Source organism: Perca flavescens, chromosome 20 (assembly GCF_004354835.1).
Source record: "Perca flavescens isolate YP-PL-M2 chromosome 20, PFLA_1.0, whole genome shotgun sequence".
In the NCBI taxonomy this organism is placed as follows: Eukaryota; Metazoa; Chordata; class Actinopteri; order Perciformes; family Percidae; genus Perca; species Perca flavescens.
In genome coordinates, this window is record NC_041350.1 from 16,516,156 (window position 1) to 16,535,480 (window position 19,325).

General features: G+C 41.4%; 2 protein-coding genes across 4 annotated transcripts in view; one reads left to right on the forward strand and one right to left on the reverse strand.

The window, feature by feature from the left end:
* Positions 1-104: 104 nt before the first annotated feature.
* itgb1bp1 (integrin beta 1 binding protein 1) lies at positions 105-4,127 on the forward strand. Of its 2 annotated transcripts, none has more exons than XM_028566122.1 (7): positions 105-313; positions 1,457-1,572; positions 1,711-1,789; positions 1,868-1,998; positions 2,098-2,190; positions 2,668-2,817; positions 2,904-4,127. In XM_028566122.1, exons 2-7 carry the CDS (start codon positions 1,501-1,503, stop codon positions 2,973-2,975), a joined length of 597 nt encoding a protein of 198 aa, XP_028421923.1. In that variant the 5' UTR covers positions 105-313; positions 1,457-1,500; the 3' UTR covers positions 2,976-4,127. The 2 variants fall into 2 exon arrangements, with proteins under 2 accessions (XP_028421923.1, XP_028421924.1); XM_028566123.1 differs by lacking the exon at positions 105-313 and adding an exon at positions 322-474.
* Positions 4,128-6,080: 1,953 nt separating this feature from the next.
* asap2a (ArfGAP with SH3 domain, ankyrin repeat and PH domain 2a) overlaps positions 6,081-19,325 on the reverse strand; it is a 56,846-nt gene continuing 43,601 nt past the window's right edge. For both annotated transcript variants that reach the window (XM_028565910.1, XM_028565912.1), the window contains exons 13-28: positions 18,853-18,901; positions 18,330-18,496; positions 16,209-16,342; positions 15,515-15,609; positions 14,729-14,918; positions 14,442-14,527; positions 13,986-14,101; positions 12,439-12,506; positions 12,234-12,341; positions 11,550-11,784; positions 10,536-10,688; positions 9,812-9,914; positions 9,282-9,337; positions 9,033-9,109; positions 7,753-7,872; positions 6,081-6,314 (exon numbers count right to left, since the gene is read on the reverse strand). In XM_028565910.1, the coding sequence (XP_028421711.1) occupies positions 6,240-6,314; positions 7,753-7,872; positions 9,033-9,109; positions 9,282-9,337; positions 9,812-9,914; positions 10,536-10,688; positions 11,550-11,784; positions 12,234-12,341; positions 12,439-12,506; positions 13,986-14,101; positions 14,442-14,527; positions 14,729-14,918; positions 15,515-15,609; positions 16,209-16,342; positions 18,330-18,496; positions 18,853-18,901 (1,832 nt within the window). In that variant the 3' untranslated portion in view covers positions 6,081-6,239. The remainder of the gene's footprint in view (positions 6,315-7,752; positions 7,873-9,032; positions 9,110-9,281; positions 9,338-9,811; positions 9,915-10,535; positions 10,689-11,549; positions 11,785-12,233; positions 12,342-12,438; positions 12,507-13,985; positions 14,102-14,441; positions 14,528-14,728; positions 14,919-15,514; positions 15,610-16,208; positions 16,343-18,329; positions 18,497-18,852; positions 18,902-19,325) is intronic.

A 19,325-nucleotide genomic window follows, 5' to 3' on the forward strand; every position in this document is an offset into this window, starting at 1 on the left:
CGACGCGAAATCAAAAGCGTCGACATACAAAGTTCCGAGACAGCCGTGTGCCGGTTTTTGCCGTAACGGATTTACATTATTAAAATGAATAAAATGTTACAAAGGGCATAGTAATCATACATATACAAAAACACTTTTCTGTAGGCTATAGCTTTGTACACGCTTAACAATATATATTATCCACAGGCTTCTCGGCTCAATACTCAACTTTAAAGATACTTTTTTGGAGTAGCTAGTTCGTCGCGTCCCCTTTAAGTGGTGTTGGGTGTAGGCTGTGTGAAAGTCGAAGGGAAGCTAAAGAGTGAAACTGAAGGTAACAGTTCTTTGAAGAAATTTAACTCCAACGGCATATTTAGACTGTTGAAACTGGTACTTGTGTGGCTGACTCTAGATTTCTCTAGGGCGTTTAGCAAACCTCCATGTCAAGGCTTTTCAACTTCAGTGTGAAAATAAATGCGGTGGGGGACATTTAAGGTGGAGTAGGATGAGTTTTATCCAGACATTTTCTTTTCGCATGTACAATATAATATAGCAAATGATGAGCAATGTCATGTCTTCTACTGAGCATGTAGCGTTAGGTTAGTTAGCAAGATAAATGATGCGTTCCTCACAAAGGTAACCTGTTGATTTTGGTGTCTGGTGTATAATTTGAGTCTTGGGGGGGGGCTCTGTTCTAAATGTTTTCTGCTCCCCCCCAACCTCACCCCGTTACGGATGCACCATAGATAGACTATATAGAGTAAGTGATACACCCTCCGACTCCATCACAAAACCCTAGAGTAACATTTTGCTCTGATGGAGGAAGGAGATATTGTTACAGTAGCAGGTGTAACAGATAAAGTGGTTTCCAATTTAACTGGTGCCCCTTCATGAGAAGCTAACCACAAAGGTAGTATGTATTACAGTGTTTTATTAGCATATTATTGTTATGATGTGCCACCGTATTTAACAGCTAATGTTCTTTTAACACAGCCTTCCTGTTGAATGGAGAGGCACATGGTCTTCTTACAAAAGCTATTGGATTCACATTTTTTCTTTTGAGGGCCTTTTCAACTACGTTGCTGATATATTAAAGCATCAGTGTGTGTGTGTGTGTGTGTGCGCGCGTGCGTGCGTGCGTGCGTGTGTGTGTGTGATGACTATTTTGTCTTGTTCACAGGTTTCTCTTGCAGACCTAGATCATAATGAGTCTTTCTGAATTAATAAAGCTGAACTAACTAACTTAAAGCTTAACACCCCTATAATGTGAATAGCTGTGCAGCTGTCACAGTAACAATTGAACCATACAAAGGGTAGCTACTAATACTAGCCAGCTATTATTATTTAGCCGAAGGTACACACTCTCATTTATCCATTATGCAGAATTTAGACTACATTCAATTATTCATCATCTCTATTGAGACTTGATAAGGCCTCTTGTGGAGTGTGTTAACAATGCATGTCGTTGATGATTCAGGTTCGGTGAGGCTGGATGACTGGATGCAGTCGTCATGGTGAAGGATGTTCCGGAAAGTCAAAAAGCGCCACAGCAGCAGCAGCTCGCAAAGCAGTGAGATCAGCACCAAAAGCAAAGTACAGCAACACACACACATACACACACACACACACACACACACACACACACACACACACACACACACACAAAAATGTTAACAGAGCCACTTTCTCCTTGTTGAGCCAATACCCTCTCATGTTACTGACTCCATGTAGTCTGTCGACTCCAGTTTGGGAGGACTCTCCAGATCCAGTACCGTCGCCAGCCTCGATACAGATTCCACCAAGAGCTCAGGTCAGTCAACTAGTCATGGAAGTTAAACGTTTTCACTACTTTTTTCTGTTCTGATTGATTTTTTGATTCCCTCCATAGGTAACAGCACGTCTGAAACATGTGCTGAGTTCCGTGTAAAGTATGTGGGAGCCATTGAAAAGTTACAGTTTGACATGTGCAAGACCCTCCAGGAGCCTCTGGACCTCATTAACTACATTGATGCCACTCAGGTAAGACGCTGGAGGGACACCCCTCAAGTAGGCTTACAGCAGTTAATATCACACCATTCATTCATGAAGTTGCTATAAATATTCTGCTCCTTTTCACAGCAAGATGGAAAGCTGCCCTTCATGCCAGGAGACGAAGAGATGATTCTGGGAGTGTCAAAGTACGGAGTCAAAGTGGCGTCGCTGGACCAGTGTGTGAGTAGAAAAGCAATAGAAAAGTTCATATTCTGGGGCGCCCTGGTGGCTCACCTGGTTGGGTGGGCGCACTATGTACTGGGGCTCAGTCCTTGCCGCCACGGCCTGGGTTTGATTCCGACCCGTGGCCCTTTGCTGCGTGTCGTCCCCTCACACTCCCATGATCCTGTTGTTGTCCTATTCAAAAGGCTAAAAAAATAAATTAAAAAGTTTATACACTGTTACTTCAGATTGAATGCTTATTGATTAGACTGTGCAGTATTGCTAGGTCATCAAACAGCATGGTTATGAATTTAGCATCAATTTATATTTTGGACATGGTTCTGCACAAAGCTGCTGACTCAAATGTTTGTTTACATTATGAATGGAGATTTACCTCTGAAGCCACATTGATTGATGATGGTTATCTTTCTTAACCAGGTAATACAAATGAAGAAATGTATGCTAAAGTGCTTTTAATTGTACCTTTTGGTCCAGGATGTGCTGCACCGGCACCCTCTGTACCTGATAGTGCGTATGCTGTGTTACGATGACGGCCTGGGTGCAGGGAAGAACCTTCTGGCTCTCAAAACCACCGATGCAAAGCAAGAGGAGTGCAGCATCTGGGTGTACCAGTGCAGCAGCTCGGTGAGTGTGACGAAAGTATAAAATGAAATGTTTTCTGGATTTGAGGTATTTCCCCCGCGTGTTATATCTATCATCTCTCTGAACAGGAGCAGGCTCAGTCCATCTGCAAGGTGCTGTCGGCTTTCTTTGACTGCGCTCTGACATCAGACAAGTCCTGAGAGCAGGACGGGAGCTGAGATCTGTCTAGATGAGAAATGCAACAAATGACAAAACCAGCAACAGTAAATCACAAGATTCCCAAAAAATTTAAATCATTTCCCTTTTGTCCAACTTTGCTTTGTTTTCTTTAAGAGAGGTACACCTGGAGGACACATCCTGTGTGTTTTCCATGTTAGTTTGCAGGAAAACATCAATTAAGCATTTGTATTGATGGCAAAGTCACGTCAAGCTCAGTTTGTGGTACGTACTATCACCCGACTATCATCTCCAGTAAGACAAGACTGAATTTGTCTGAATCATTTCCTTTGTATTTGTCTCCTTTACCTCATGTGTTCCATTGACCTTTCACATAAAGTCAAGAGATAAAAAAAGGAATGTTTAGAAAAAAAGCAAACTGTTGCATTTTTTTTAAAGCATTGGAATAAGTGAACAATGTAAATAATTCATATTTAATGTAAGTGATGGTAGAAAATGGTACATAATATCTCCACCCAGCTGTGTCATTATGGGACATTCTTCAGGGGAGAAAATACCCGGTACAAACATTTTACAACATGCAGTTTATTTCTCTTCATGTGGAAACCACTCAGATCTCTTTTTAAGTTTAGATCTCCTTTGTGTGCTTTGTTGTGTATGCTGAAACAAACCGTATTGGCATAGCAGTCACTTTTTTTGACTTGAAGGTACATTACACAAAGCTAAAATCTAACTGTGTAAGTGAAGTCTTACTCTTTTTTTTTTTTTTTTTTTTTTTTTTTTTTTGTGGGATAGACAAATTTTTAATGACATTTTTGACTTTTATTGTATCTTGTTTTAAAGGTCTTTCTACTGCAAGTTTCTTGGTACCAAAAGCTTTGATGTGTTTTCAGATTTTTTTTATTCTTTGTTTTTATGCGGTGGATAAAAATGCATTAAATACATTAGACGTACTGAAACCACATAAATCCTAACTGTTAGGCTGTTAGAAGCATATGAAAGATTTTGGAGAAAAAAGCTTTGTTTACAGTCGTGGTACTTACTTGACTTCACAGTGTACATAATAATAGCCCATTCCTCCTTATTCTGTCCTCCTTTTCAGCACTGTCCTGTTAAGATTGGGTTGAAAATGTGCGACATTAAGGAAATTAAAGAATTTGATATGGTACAACAAAGGCTTTTGTTTTGTTTTTGAAGTGTAATTTATTAATTAATTTCCTTTTTCTTTCAGTGTCATCTTTACTTTTGAGTGTGTCTTTGTATGTTTTTACATGTGCTTGCAACATGCTGAAATATTCCACATCAGAGGGAGCTCTTGATACATCATCTGACTTAGTTTGCTAAGAATCACACCAGTCAAAGGGTGTCATATTTTTTTAAATACAGGTCATTACCTTTAACCTTTAAAGAATATCCCCAAATAAACAGGAATTGGTGTTAGCAATAATTTAGTAAAAGTGGGCATTGTTTACACAAATTGATCTTTAAGAAACAGAGCAAAGCCTTGTTTGTTCATATTTTATTATTCCAGTTTCATTTTCCCATTTACTTGCACAATAGAGTTAAGAGTTGATGCAGTGATCCACAGACAGTTAATGAGAATGAATTGAGTTTATTTTCCTAGTTGTGTGTGTCCATTTGTGTATTCAGCACACACACACACACAGGTCCAGCTGAGGTTGTATCTGTAACTGCTCATTACCACAGCACACAGACATTTACTGCCCAGGGTTAACTTTTCTTTACATATAAATATCAGCAAAATCAAATCTATTTACATGAATAGATTATTAAATCTTCCTGTATTTAGTGAGTTCATTAAACAAGAAAAGAGTATCAGCTACAATGCACTTCTCTTCTCATCATAAACAAATCCACGGAAGGCTCTGGTTTCAGGTTAAATGCCTAAATATCAACATTTGAACAGAGAAAGTTGCTCTGCAACCAAAATGAAGTTAATTACTACATTTATTTATATTTCATAACACTATTGATAAACTCATCTTTCTATATTATGGGACCCCAGAGATGTACAGATATAGGAGGCTTAAGCAGAAGGAAGGCTATTTCTTTCTCTGTATAGTGTCAAAGATGGAAACTAAATTCAGCTCATTTGTGAACAAAAAAAATAATTTAAAAATCAGCAAAGAGTCGGAGTGCTTTCAAAGGCAAGAGGAAGCAACAAAAGTCAACTCCTGCTTTTCATCACATTCCCATGTTCTTTTTTTATGTCCTCTTCAATATTCTTTCATTCTCAGCTTATTCTGTGCAGACGAGACACGCAAACACACAAACCCTTCCTGTTCCTCTAATAAGGCAGATGACAGGCGAAGACAGCCCGAGGTGTCAGCCTCGGAATAAAAGGTAATTACTGGCTGCTGCAGCTCCGTGTCATCAGTGTCAGCATTCAACCTAAAAAAGGAACTGGAGTGTTGCTGTTGAATATTATCCTCTATGATGAAACAGTGCAGGCAGTGTGTGTGGAAAAGCTGCTCCATCACTCCATACACCTGGGAGAAAGTGGTTTCTCGCAGGTGTGATGAGTAAGAGGCTATTTTTAAATTATTTTTGACCCTTTCAACGCCAGTCCGTCTTTAAAATGGGGACAGGGAAGCGATCCCTCAGGTGCAGCTTCTAGCATATTCCAGGTTAATTTAGCACCATGAGAAAACCTCCATATTGGAGGCTTACTACAGAGTTGAATGGTCGCACCTATAAGCAGGTAGGCATTTACAACCGCTCATGCACAGAGGTGGAATGTAAGCATGTTGACTATTTTCACATTTACAGTTATTAGTAAGTTAAAATACATTGCTGTAGTCTTCTCAGTACTATATGTACAATGCAGCTGAACAGAAAATGGATGAAATGAATACTGTACATGTTAACCTTCATTATGTTGCATGTCGTCTTATGTTGTAACAGGGATAAAGACAAGCAAAGTGCATTTATTGCGAGAGGTCATTCACTACAATCATTGTTTTTAAATCTTAAAGAGTCTTTGTCAGAAACATTAACAGCAAGCATTAAAACCACATACAGTCCCATGACGCCTCGCAAAGGAGTGACACCCAGACTTTCTGCTATGGCTGCCCTGACGATAGCCATACTAAGTTGCAGCCGGGGGGGTTATCCAGCAGTGACACTCTTAAGAAGCTCACAGATGATGAAGATGTCGACAACAAATACTGGGACGATGGTGGATGTTTTTGCTAGCTGGCTGGACAGATGAGTGAAGGAGGGGCGCTGCATCCCGCGACACTTCCTGAGACCCAGAGAGGAATGTTTCAGTCAGCAATGAAGTGTACAAATGTCACCGGGAAGGCTCCTCTTCTTATCGGTTCGCCTTCAATGTGGCCCAGCTGTGAACAGGGAAGACAGAGGTGTCGTCAGAGGATAATAAAAGGCAGCTAGTTGTAGCCATGTTGGGTTTAAGTCAACAAAACAAGTTATCTAGAGCACACACACAAGACTAAAACACCACTAAACACTAGGGCTGGGTTTTTCCAATGAATCGCCATTGAAAGATTCAATATCGATTTTTAAAATTCCAAGACAGATCTGCCTTTTCTCAGTGAATATGTGCACTAAAGATTATGTGTAGACTCGTTACTTGTAATAAAGGGTGCAGTTGTGTAAAATGTCTACGTAGTGGAAATCAAGTTATCACAACATACAGAAAAAGGTTCCGTTGAGTTAGTCCGAAATTAACGTATATGAAAGCTGTATGTGTGGGGGGAAAAAGAATAAATATTTGAATCTAATTTGTAATCTATAGTTTAAGTTCTCAGATTTATTTTTAAAGTTCAAGTGCATTAGGAGATCAGTGCCAATATCTATCGTTACTAACCACCATCTAATGGAGCACACATAGTGGACTATGAGAGGCTAAAACACAATTAACATCTAAATAATATTTAAAATGACATTCCAACATTACCATTTTTACCTTGGCCGATAAAGAAGACAGTACTTATTATGTCCATTTAAGTCATTTTAAACGTCTTCTATACCTGAAAATAAAAAGCTAGGACATGTTTCTGCTCCAACAAAACAAGGCTGAAAGTGAAACATGCCATTGAGGAAATAAATACAGAATAATAAGCAATTTTGTTGATACAGTCTAAACTGAAAACGTGTCACAAACAACAAAACATCCTTCTGTCATTTATTTTTACTTATGACATAAATGTATACTCAGAAATGAAAAATGAAACTTGGTAGCTTGAGTCATATAATACAGTAATGTTTTCCAGCTAAGAGACCAACCAAGCACCACAGTGACACTCAGTACAGCGGCTTCATCTCCTCTTCGTGCTGCCATCGTTACTGTGCTTTCATTTCGATATTTCAGACACACAAATAGTGATAACGCTGCTGAACACAGGACAGAGAGGGAGTATGGCGGGGACCTCGGGGGACTTAAGGGTCCATGCAGGGACAGAGAGAGATAGAGAGAAAGAGAGAGAGAGAGAGAGAGTGACTAAATACGGTCATATCTGCAGAGGTCACTTAGAGGAAAACAAGTTGCAGCTGGTCGCTGCTCACACAAGGGGCTCCACAGAGGAAGCAGCAGCAGGCGGAAAAAAAGGAGGAGGGGGAATATCAGCCTGAATGAGGTCATGGCTTTTTGCTTCAGCCACCATGGTTACTAAGTGCACGGCCATCCATATGGTAAAACAGGGACCAGAGTGGGACCAGAGTTAGACTGGGAGCGCTTTGTGCTTTAATCTGAGAAGTATTCAAAATGCAAAAACACCCCCCGAAAACACGCAAGCCTGCAGCATGAGAGATACTGACCCACCACTCCTGGTCCTCCTCTCCATCCACCACGATCACCTCGCCCTCAGAGAAGGTCAGCTCGTCTGGGTTGTCGGCTACACAGTTGTAGATGGCTTTCACTCGCTTCGGCCTCTGCTTCTGAGAGGCAGAACAAAAAGCACGCAAAACAAGTTTGCTCAAGTTTGTGCACAGGAGAGAGAAATGGTAGAGAAGATTTGGTGGGTGCATTATGTCCTTTTTTCCTATCTTTTGTGTTTGTGTTAACTATTGGGATGTTTTATTATTATTATTATTATTATTTATTATTATTATTATTATTATTATTATTATGAACTAAGGCCAAGTTACACAGAGAAGATGAAGTCAGTGAACTGTACTGTGTCCAATTACATTACTAGGCAAAGCTCCCTGGGACGACAGTGTACAGAGTCTTCTGGTTTTGTTTCTCTTTTTTAACCAACCCATTAAAAGGTTTGGGGGAGTTTTTCCTTTTACAAATTGAGGGTCTAAGGACAAAGGATTGTAAAGCCCTTAGAGGCAAATTTGTGATTTGGGGTTAATAAAGGTCTTCTGTAAATAAGGTGACTTCTTGTCATTGAGTGCGCTCCTCCTCTGTCATTAGTCAACATAATGAGAATAACACCGCAATTTTTCAGAGTGTGGAGGTAACGCTACATGTAGGTTTGGGCTATACAAATAAAATGGACTTCAGGATTCGTCTCTACCGTTTTACTTTTTGTATTTTGTACTGCTTCTGTGTAGTTTTTGCACCTCTGACCGACGGAATTAATCTCTTTGCACAATAAAGTTCAGTTTGATTGAAATTGTACAATGGACTAATGGTTGAGCTGTAAGTAGCGGACATAGGACCTTGAAAACCACTGATTCATCCAGTGATAACATGTTATTGGTGCAGCACAGGCTCTGAGACAAAGGCACAAAATGAAAAGAAAAAGTTGCTTTAATCCTAGGATTCTCCATTGACTGACAAACTAAAATAAATGTCAATGTTATTCGTAATTGCAGGCTAGAAATATTCTTCCATCTTAAAAACCCTAAAAGGACTTAAAAAGCTTCTCTACAAAAACTGAGAAGAAGCTCTTTCCATTGGACACTGGAAACACAGACAATAGTTCAACCTGCAGGGCACTGAAGGGGATTGTACAACACTAATAATGGAATAAACCATGACTTGGAAAAACAGCAGCCAGAGGATCTGTACAATGGTATGAATGATTAAGCACTTTACAAATAAACAATATCTGGATGATAATGAGCAGGAAGAATAGGGGACTCACTGGGTAGGCCTTCCTCGGCGTGGGGGCTGGAGGCAGAGACTGACCCATGTTCTGGGGGCATCCTGGCACTTCCTTAGCTGGAACAGGAAGAGGAAATTATACCACAACGACAACAAAACATTCCGCGTTTCCAAAGAAGAAACAGAACCTGACATAATGGTAGAACAATGTGAATGTGACTTTCTGGAAAACTGGACAGAAACAGATCTAACAAAACTGATATTTTATCTCTCTTATCTGTGTACTCACCGGGTCTTTCAATAGATGTAGTTCGATTTAGAGGTCTGTTGAAGCTTTTATCGTTGCTGTAAAACAAAATAAAAATTTACTCACATCAACAAAGAAATAATCATATAAAGACACAAATTAAAAAAAAGTGTCCAGCTCTCGAAGACTCTCAACAGCTCTGTCACAGATTTATAACCGCACGATCAGCCCTGTGGAAGACAAAAAAGACAAAAGGGCGACTGCCTGGAAACTAATGAAGCGGCTAAACAGCAGTCATGTCGGCTCATTCCTCTTAAGGAAAAAAACACCACATTACAAGCATTCGACAGCAAGATGCACAACCCTGGGGTAAAGCACGATGTTCCCGTGTATGTGTTGTAAATTATATGTATCTATTGTTTTCCTGTGTAGCTAAGCTGCAAAAGCGCCACTGAGCACTGACTGCAAAATTAAACACGCTAAACATGTTAACATTATATTTATAGTTGCAGACACCTTGAAAAATTGTGTTAGCCATCCCCCTCCCCTCACCCCTTCCCTTTTCTCCTTACCCTGCAGGGGATTTAGGTGGCACTGCTCTGGACCCCGGTGGTCCCTGGCTCGACTTGGACTGTATGCTCATGGCCTCCATCTTTGCCACAGGAGGACCAAGACCTGGGCATCCAAAAAAGAAATCATCACACTGGGTTTTAGTGACACGGTTGTTTTTTTTTGCATGATAAATGATTAATCTCTTATTCACAACTAATTCACCTCTTGAATTAGTTCAAATAGAATTATCAATAATGACAGCAATCATTAGTTGTAGCTCTGGTTTTGAAGCTGCTAGTCCCCTCAGTTTTGTTTTCTTCACCTTAATCATATCATCTGGATTATATCCGAAAACATATATATTGATTTAAAAATGATATTACTTTTTTTTTTTTTATCAAATTCAACTGAAAAATTTAAGTAATGTATTCAAATTCTTTAATTAAATGGATATATTGTCCAGGTACTTGCATCACAAACACACAAACTTATTATATTGTTTTTTTTTATATTATTTAGGCAGATGTAATCAATAAGCCCTTATGGGCTTTTTTCTCTCCCAGCCCAATATGAAAATGAAACATTTAGATGCCTCCTCACAGTAACGTTTTCAGTAAACACTGAACTATGCTCCACAGACATAAACAGACTACTTTGAATCTAAAACACTATTTAAACTAATATGACTTCACTGTAGCAATGGTCTAGTTTAAGAAGGAGGAACGGGTCTACTGGGGTCCATACCTCCGGTTGAAGTGAGTCTTATGGGGGGAACAGGAGGGTGCATGTTGGGGGGGTCTGAGGACGACCTCTGTCGGCCACCCAGGTCTAAAGAACCAGGCTTCCAGCTGCTGGATGCGGAAGACTGACCAATCCCTGCAAGACCGGATAACTGGACTGAGACAGAGAGACGGAGAGAGAGAAGGGTTATTAAGATGAAAAAAAGAGACACAGAGAGAGTGCACTGCACTTTGCCAGAACGAGCGTCCACTTTAAAAGTCAAGCTGTGCCTATCTGAGTGTAATTGAAAGCGGCAGTTAATGGGGAGAGGGAATGTGCAGAATGCCGAGGCTCGGGGCTGTGGTGGGGCGAGGTGGGCAACACAGCTGGTTGTTTCTCCTCCGCTCCGTTGGCAGCGCTCCAGATGGCCACTAATGTTATTAAAGACCGACTGTGGTGTACGTGTCACAAGTTGGTTAGCCTGTAAAGCTATGATGAGGTTTTTCTTTAGCCGCACATAAAAGACTCTCATCAGTAAAGGATTTAGATTTTCTTTTCATCAAGTCTTTAGATTTTAGATAATTTGAATGCACAAGGCCAATTTCATATAGCAAAGAGGTCCCCAACTTTCTGCAAAAGTTGCCCATCCATTCGTGTCCAATGTGACTTTTCCCTGCTTCAGTACCCAGACACATCTGTGGTGTTGAAGCAGGTAAAAAAGTCACTAAGACCTGCATAGTAATTAAAACAAAGGCTTTGGAAACCAGGGCCGAATGAGACTAGGCCATCACTTACTGTAGATCTAAACCAGGTTGTTCCTCCAGGGCATATTTTATAAAGATTGCTTCCCTGAGGCGGACAAATAGGTCAGACTCAGGTCAGAAAGGTTATCAGGTTTAGCTGGATCTTTTTCCTCTATAAATTGATGTAAACTTTAACATATTCATAAAATGAGGATACTGCATTTTGCCTACAAATGCTTCCATCTACATTCGCCTTCCATTCTTAAAGTTCTGATGCTGCCGTGTCTGAGCTTACCCAGGTTTCTCGGGGGCAGGGGCGGAGCAGAGGTGGTGGCAGACTGAGGCGAGTTGGTGTTGAGGATGGTGCCATAGGTCTCGTTGTTGACCAGGTTGGGCATGTAGGCACGCTGCTTGTCCTTGGCGAGGCCGATGGCGTCGCGGCCCGCGGAGCCCAGACTGGCCTGGATGTGGGAGTTACTGCTCGGGGTGTAACAGCTGACCGGACGCTCGTCTCTGCGGTGAGGGCTGGGCTGGAGGCGCAGAAAGAGGTCAGAGGGTCAGTGTGGGCCAAAAGTTACATTATGTGAGAATGTAATGGGTCAGAAGTGGTTTATAAGATTTCTATCATTTCACTGTATGCGTTTACTTTGTACAGTGCACATGTCAGTCACACAGATTTTTGCCATTTTCTGTCTTTTCTTCTTAGGCTTGTTTTCATATATTGTTTTTGAATTTTGCCCACTTTCAAATGAGATATTTGGTCTTTTAAAATGAAGAATCAACAAATTGTTTACCAGTCACTACAGTAACTATCCATTTTTGGAAGACAAAATATTTCTTTATTAGTAACAAAACAATATAAAATGTCCATTCACAGACATATTTTAGGGCTCTCCAGGTTGTTTTAAGTTTCATCATCCTCTAAGAGCCCTTTGCTTAGGTGGAGCACTCTTCTCCTGCTTACAAACATGTTTCTCACCTTCTCATCCAGATCTTCGTCACTTTCATCCAAGTCTTCATGCTGCAGGCACCATTCATATTCTACATGGACGTGGGCGTTGAATTTCCCTGCCAGCGCTTGGTTCAACTATACACACACATGCAAACAAAAATGACTAACGCTCTTGGTTTTAGGAAGCAATGTGTTTGCAGGCATAAGCCAGGCCTAAACATAGTAAGCTCACCAGCTCTTCGCACTGTAGGTGTTTGAGCCTCCGGGCGATATCCAGCGGTGTCTCCCCGGCCTCATTAGCTAGCAGGGAAAACAACAACAACATATAATCACTAGTGTATCCACATGCCGCGTGAGCACAAACACAGCCCATTTTCTTTCCTCCCATTTTACTGCGACATGAGAAATGTGTAATTAGACTGTTTCCCACACTGAACAACTATCTGGTTTCTCTCTGTCCTCCTTCTCTCTGTATCTATTATCTGGCTGTTTTGTTGATGTCACAGTGGAGCGGAAAGATTAGTATTGTGAGAAAGAGTTGCCATGGTCTGTTGGCAGAGCCCGCACCTCTGGGAACTACTGTAACCTGAAAAACTTGGACCGAGGGGTGTGTGTGTCAGAGTGTGTGTGTGTGTGTGTGTGTGTGTGTGTGTGTGTGTGTGTGTGTGTGTGTGTGTGTGTGTGTGAGTGAGTGAGTAAGAGAGGATGATGCAGCAAGAGAAAACATTTGTGTGAGACAGTGGTAAAAGAAGTATGCAGATCACTTAAACTTCGTACTAAGTAAAAAGCAATACTACAGCCATGTAAAAATGCTTGGTTTCAAGTAAAATGTAAATGGACTGTTTTTATATAGCGCTTTTCTAGTCTTAACAACTACTCAAAGCGCTTTTACATAGTACAGGATCCATTCACACACATTCATACACTGTGGCCGAGGCTGCCGTACAAAATGCCACCTGCTCATCAGATAAACATTCACACACATTTACACTCTGATGGCGCAGCATCGGGGGCAACCAATTGACAGGCGACCGCTCTACCACTGAGTCACAGCCGCCCTACCACTGAGCCGAAAGCCCTGCACTTTAAATCTTACTTAAGTAAAAGTGCATAAGTATTAATAGCCAAATGTACTTAAAAGGTCCCATGGCATGAAAATTTCACTTTATGAGGTTTTTTAACATTAATATGCGTTCCCCCAGCCTGTCTATGGTCCCCCAGTGGCTAGAAATGGTGATAGGTGTAAACCGAGCCCTGGGTATCCTGCTCTGCCTTTGAGAAAATTAAAGCTCAGATGAGCCGTTTTGGAATCTGCTTGTTATGAGGTCATAACAAGCAAAGTTACCTCCCCTTTCTCTGCTTTGCCCGCCCAGAGAATTTGGCCCACCCATGAGAGAGAGACATCATGGCTTTCAAACGAGAAAAGTGGCAGTTGGTAAAGGCCGACACCCTCCACCTTGCCCCTCCCACTCTCCTCCTCAATAGCTTCAGACACGGAAATGGCACATACTAAGGAAAGCTCATTGTGGGACTGGCTCTAGTGGCTGTAGTTCTGCACCAAAGCTGAATTTCGGGAAAGAGACTTCAGATACAGTATTAGGGGACCACTAAGGTCTATATAAAAGCATCCAAAGAGCACCATGTCATGGGACCTTTAAAGTATTGAACATACGCATTATGCCCTTTTTCATGTGTGTATAGTTTATAGGAATCTCTTTACTGAAAGAAAGAGTCAGTGAATGCATCGCGGCTGTGCTGTTCGCTGGTGTGGTTCCTTACCGATCTCTATGGAGGCCTTCCCCCGCAGCAACAGTTTCAGACACTCACTGTTGTCGGTCAGGCAGCAGTAGTGCAGCGCTGTGCTGCCTTTGGCCGTCTGCTTATCCAAATTCAAACTGCCGAGGGACACAGACAGAGGGAGGAACACTTTAAATCCCAACACAGGAGTATATCATTTTTTTAATAAAATCCTTGGTTTCTCCTTCCCAGCCCCCCCAAAAAATAGTTTTCTATAGTCACTAGACTGTCTAGAGTGTTGTGTTTTTTTGTAATTTGGTGTGTTAAGAGACATAAATCAGCCAAGTGTTGTCTTTTAATGGTGCATTCAATGTTTGCTGCACAGTAATGATTGAAAGTTAAAACTCCATCCAGCATATTGCATTCAAATATAGTAACAAATAACCGAAATGAATTGAAAAACTGTTTTGTCCTCTGTTGTTTTCTGTCTTTGTTTACCTGTTCTGTGTGAGGAAGTCGACGATGTGAAGAGATGTTCTATCCACCAATCTGACTGCGAGATGAAGGGCTGTCTCCCCTTGTTCCTGAAATAAAAAGATAAAACATGCATCATGTTTTCATATTCCCCTGGGAATGTGAGGGGTTTGTAGAGGATTGAGGTAAAAAGCAAGAAGGATGCATCAGATTGTGTTGAATAAGAAGTCAAACTCCTGGTGGAAAAACAACTGGGGTAAAGTTTCAAAGTTTCAGACATCACACGCTGGTTGAATATTTTGTGTACTGACGTGTCCGTTGGCCAGAGGTATAGGCTCCATGAGGTCAACTCCCTCAGCGTAGACCTGGATGAGCGAGAAGATGTCCCGGGCCTTTACTGCATCACACAACGTGTGGAGCCGCGACGTCGCATCAGGACACTTCTTCCTAGCAAAACGTTTCTCTGTGTATTTGGCTGTGATGAAGTCTTTCCTCGCCTGCCTGGTTAAAAATGTAAAGCAGCAGCTGCTCAGTTACGGCTGTATCATTTATGGTCTTTATGTGAATGGGTGCAATTGTGCATTAAAACCAATCAAAAGCCACTAGTCATAACTAGTTCATAAAAACATTTCAGTGCTTTATCAAGTTTCATAATTAGGTTTAAAACGCAAGGAAAAGCAGGATTTTTGTTTCAAATTGTGAGAAAATATTACCAATTTGGTGACAATATCAATTGTGCATATGCTACTACTCAACTTTAAACCTCTCTATTAAATGCACTCCTTTGTTGGAGGAAAAGAAATGCCATTTCCCTGTAGTCATGAGAACAAAAGCATGTATTTTAAAACATAAATCATTACTAAAGGCAGAAGAAAATGTATAATTTTAAGCACCAGTTAATCACATTCAGGAAACTTGATGACAGTACAATGCTGGTTAAGATGTGTCAATATGTCACAGTGATGGTGTCAACAGTTGTTGATTGGCTGTGGCAGAGTGTAATGTGATACAAGTGAGAAGAGAGAGAGCTAGAGTACAGGGAGAGAGAGGAGAGGATGGGTAGAGTGTGGAGGAGAGATGTTGGAGGGGTGACTTACATGTCACTGGCTGGGTTGGGTTTCACCACATTTTCAGCACTTAAACAAGCCTCCATGATTTCATTAAAGCCTGCATTCCCCACATTCTTGGCCAGCTGTGGAGCACGCACGCACACGCACACACACACACACACACACACACACACACACACACACACACATTAAAACTTGTTATTCTAGATATTATCTGCACCACCATGCATCAATTTAAAAGCAGTCATCTTTGCCTGTTCAACTCACACCTCAGGAGGCAGTAGTGTGTGCGTGGAGCCCTATAAACTGCACAACGCCCAATTGTGGCTAACACAACTGGCGTCTTAACACTGAGGAAAGCAATCATGACTGGAAGGATTTAATCCTGACCGTCCCACAGGCGGTAAATCTCTACACCAAACAGTGATTAGGAAAGCCATAAAGAATCTCAGTTATTCTGAGTGTGGAGACTTCCAGAGGTCTTGGAAGGAGAGAGGAGAGGAGAATGAAGCCTGGGGTGATGCTACTCTCCTTCCTTCCTGTCTCGACTTCTTCCTTGCTCTATCTACTCCCACCCATCCTCTCCTCCAGTTTTATCCCGCCTAAAAATCCCCACAGAGATTCGCACGGAAAAATCAATACAATGGAGTGACTCAAATTGCGACAAAAACAGGGGATGTCAAGTGATTCAGCAAGAAGACGGACGGCAACAGTGATTTACCAAGAGCTCTGAGGTGCTGAGCACGTCCAGAGTGAGGGACTGGATCCTGGAGTAGTGGACTCCAAGCTCCCTGTGGATCCCAGAACATTCAATACAGGTGAGGATGCCCAGGTTGGTGGACAGCCACGTCGGGTCTGAGAAAGAAAAAAGGAAAATTGTCAAGAGAATGGAGAGAAGAGGAGGTAAACGACACACGAGGCAAAAGAGGGAGAAAGGAATATGGGTGACACGCTGTCCTTGGGCAAAAACCACTAAAGTTAAAGTAATTTCTGCAGCACGTGAGCCAACTTTGATGTGTCCTTGTGGAAAGCTGTGGGCTCTGGAAATGTAATAGCTGCCTGAAGGGCTTTTTACTATCTCACAGCACACAATTTCAGAAGAAAATGACCTAGCTGTACTGTAACCAAGTCTGGCCTAGATACTCAGGGTATGTGTGGATCTTATGTATGTGTATACCATACACAGTATGTGAAAGTATATACATTTATATACACGAGGAAATTTCATGGGATTGGATGATTAGGGAAACTTTGTGTATTTGAGGAAAAACAGATTTTGTTTTGAAGTCGTGACAGAATATGTCCAGTAAAGGGGTGGCAGTAGCTCAGTCCGTGGGGAGTTGGGTTAGGAACCGGAGGTAAGGAGTGTGGACTGGTAGCTGGAGAGGTGCCAGTTCACCTCCTGGGCACTGCCAAGGTGCTCTTGAGCAAGGCACCAAACCCCCAACTGCTCGGGAGAACTCCTCCAAGGAGCAGCCCCCTCACTCTGACATCTCTCCATTATTCTTCTTCTTAAATAATATCTCCATATCCAGTCTGCAGGACTTTCAGCATTTTCTGAGCCAATGACTTATCATACCAAGATAATACCAGTCCATTAGCTCATAACTGCATATATATCACTGCTTTCCCAAAGCATACCATGCATTTTCAGTCTGATTTCCTACCTTCCAGGCAGCAAGTAGTTTCTGTTCATTTATTTCAGAGTCATGCTTCAAATAATCCATTGCAGTCTACATATTGTTTGCTTTATGTCCTTACAAAGTAGGGAAGCCAAGACTAAAGTTAAAGGATTTCCCAATTATTTTAAAGTCAATACTTCCTGAGAATATTTCACTATATTCCCAGGTTTTTTTCACCATAATTGAAACTTGATTTTAACCACAGAACCGTGGATAATTACCGTTAGATCCTCATTGATCCTGTCCTGGTGTCGGGAGATTTAAATAACCAATGAAGTTACCGCTCTCAATTTGGAAATGCACATATCCTTCCAGCTGCTGTGTGATAGCTACAGGTATTCAATTAACTCAAAGGACAGAATCCTCTCCACAAACCATTGTGGGCAACAAAAAGATCATCACTACTGACATCTCTGCAAAACCTCAGATTACAGTGACGCAAATTGTGGCAGTAGTGTTATCATACTTACTGCATCTGAAGGTTGGAATATAGCTACAACAGTTCCATGATAGTGTTAATGAGGTTTAATAGAAGAACATACTTTTAAGTATGTGAACACACAGACGCACACATGCTAAAAATCCTGCAGGTATTTTTCCCGGGAGCAGATTTCAAATCCCGAGAAATCGAGGGATCTCAATTCATAACAATCAATTTAATTGGTCTCCAAAAACTTAGTACTATGTTGTCAGTAATCAAATTTGTTTTTAAAATAGACAGTTAAACATGGTTGTCATGAGAAACAATATACATTTGGCCATTTCGTTGCATTAAAAAAGTTAATGTGGGATATGTGGGGTTCTTTGAGTTTTCCCAAACAGTCTCTGCTCGTTACTGCATTATCATGCAGTGATCATGTAACAGGAACAAAGCAATAAAATATAAACAATAATGAAATGGTACAATCATGTCTGTGCAAGTTGTTGCAAGTTTAAAATTATAACTAAATGTTGCCTGGAAGGAAGAAAATTAGTCTAATACATATGGCATGCTCTGGGAAAAGGTCAGTAATAATGTAAAGTATATGCGACTTGTAGTTAATAAGCTTTAAACACACAAAACCACTGGTGTGATCCTTTTTGTCGTTATCTACAGTAATTTAAAAAGGTTGTTGTTTTGATTTTGTGCTGTCAATCATTTATCTCTCTTTGCCACTCACTGGGCGCTCCGCAGTCACAGCACACGTCATTTCCCGTCATCCTCTTGACCTCTCCCAGGATTGCCTTGGTCAGCTCCTGCACAATGTTGTTCTCGCCGACATGCTGGTCCCCTTTGAAGGCCTGATTCAATGCCTCCTCCTTACTGTTCTGTAGCACCGAAATCCAGCTAGAGGAGGGAGGAGAGAAGGGGAGATAGGAGAAGTGAGTCAGGCAGATGAAAATGAGAATAAGGACAGATGAAGAAGGATGAATAGAGGGAGGAGGAGGAGAAAGTAGGTTGAGAGGTGGGGATGGGAGCAGCCGAAGCAGAAAGAAATGCGAAGAAAAGGAGGAGGGAGTTTAAAAGTGGATAGAAGACCGGAGTAAAAGGCAGTTATTAGTCAGGAGGTAAAGACAAGGCCAAGCGTCTGACTGGGTGTGAGGTAGGAAGTGGCCGAGGTGGTAAACAGGATGCTTAGGAACATGACTGAACACACAACACACAACACACACACACACTAACAGGAAGGAACAGGAACTTACATCTGACAGTCCTGGTCGTCCTCTGCTTGAAAGTGATACGTTCTGTCGTCTGAAACCAAAAAAGAAATGGATGACATAACAGAAGAGAGAGATGGTAGAGGAAACAGAGGAGAACATGAATCAACGAGCAGTGGAGATGGAGGAAAAAACTCTGAGTGACTCCCTACAGAGGGCATTAAAGTATCCTACTGACAGGTCAGACTGAGGGTGTCAAGTCTTTAGATGTGAATCACTCCCTAATAACCAGGGAGAACTATTTTTACACCACTGTATCCAAAGCAACTTAAATCATGTTGTGTCTCCAGTGGCTGAAGCTTAACCTCTCCAGCTCAATGCCAGGATCTCTTTTGTATGGAAAAACTGGCTCATCTTAAACGACCCTGAAATGCAATGTTTGTTGCAGGTTATGTCCCCTTCATTTCCTGTCATCTCTCTACTGTCAACTTGGTAATAAAAAAGGCCTAAAATTGTTT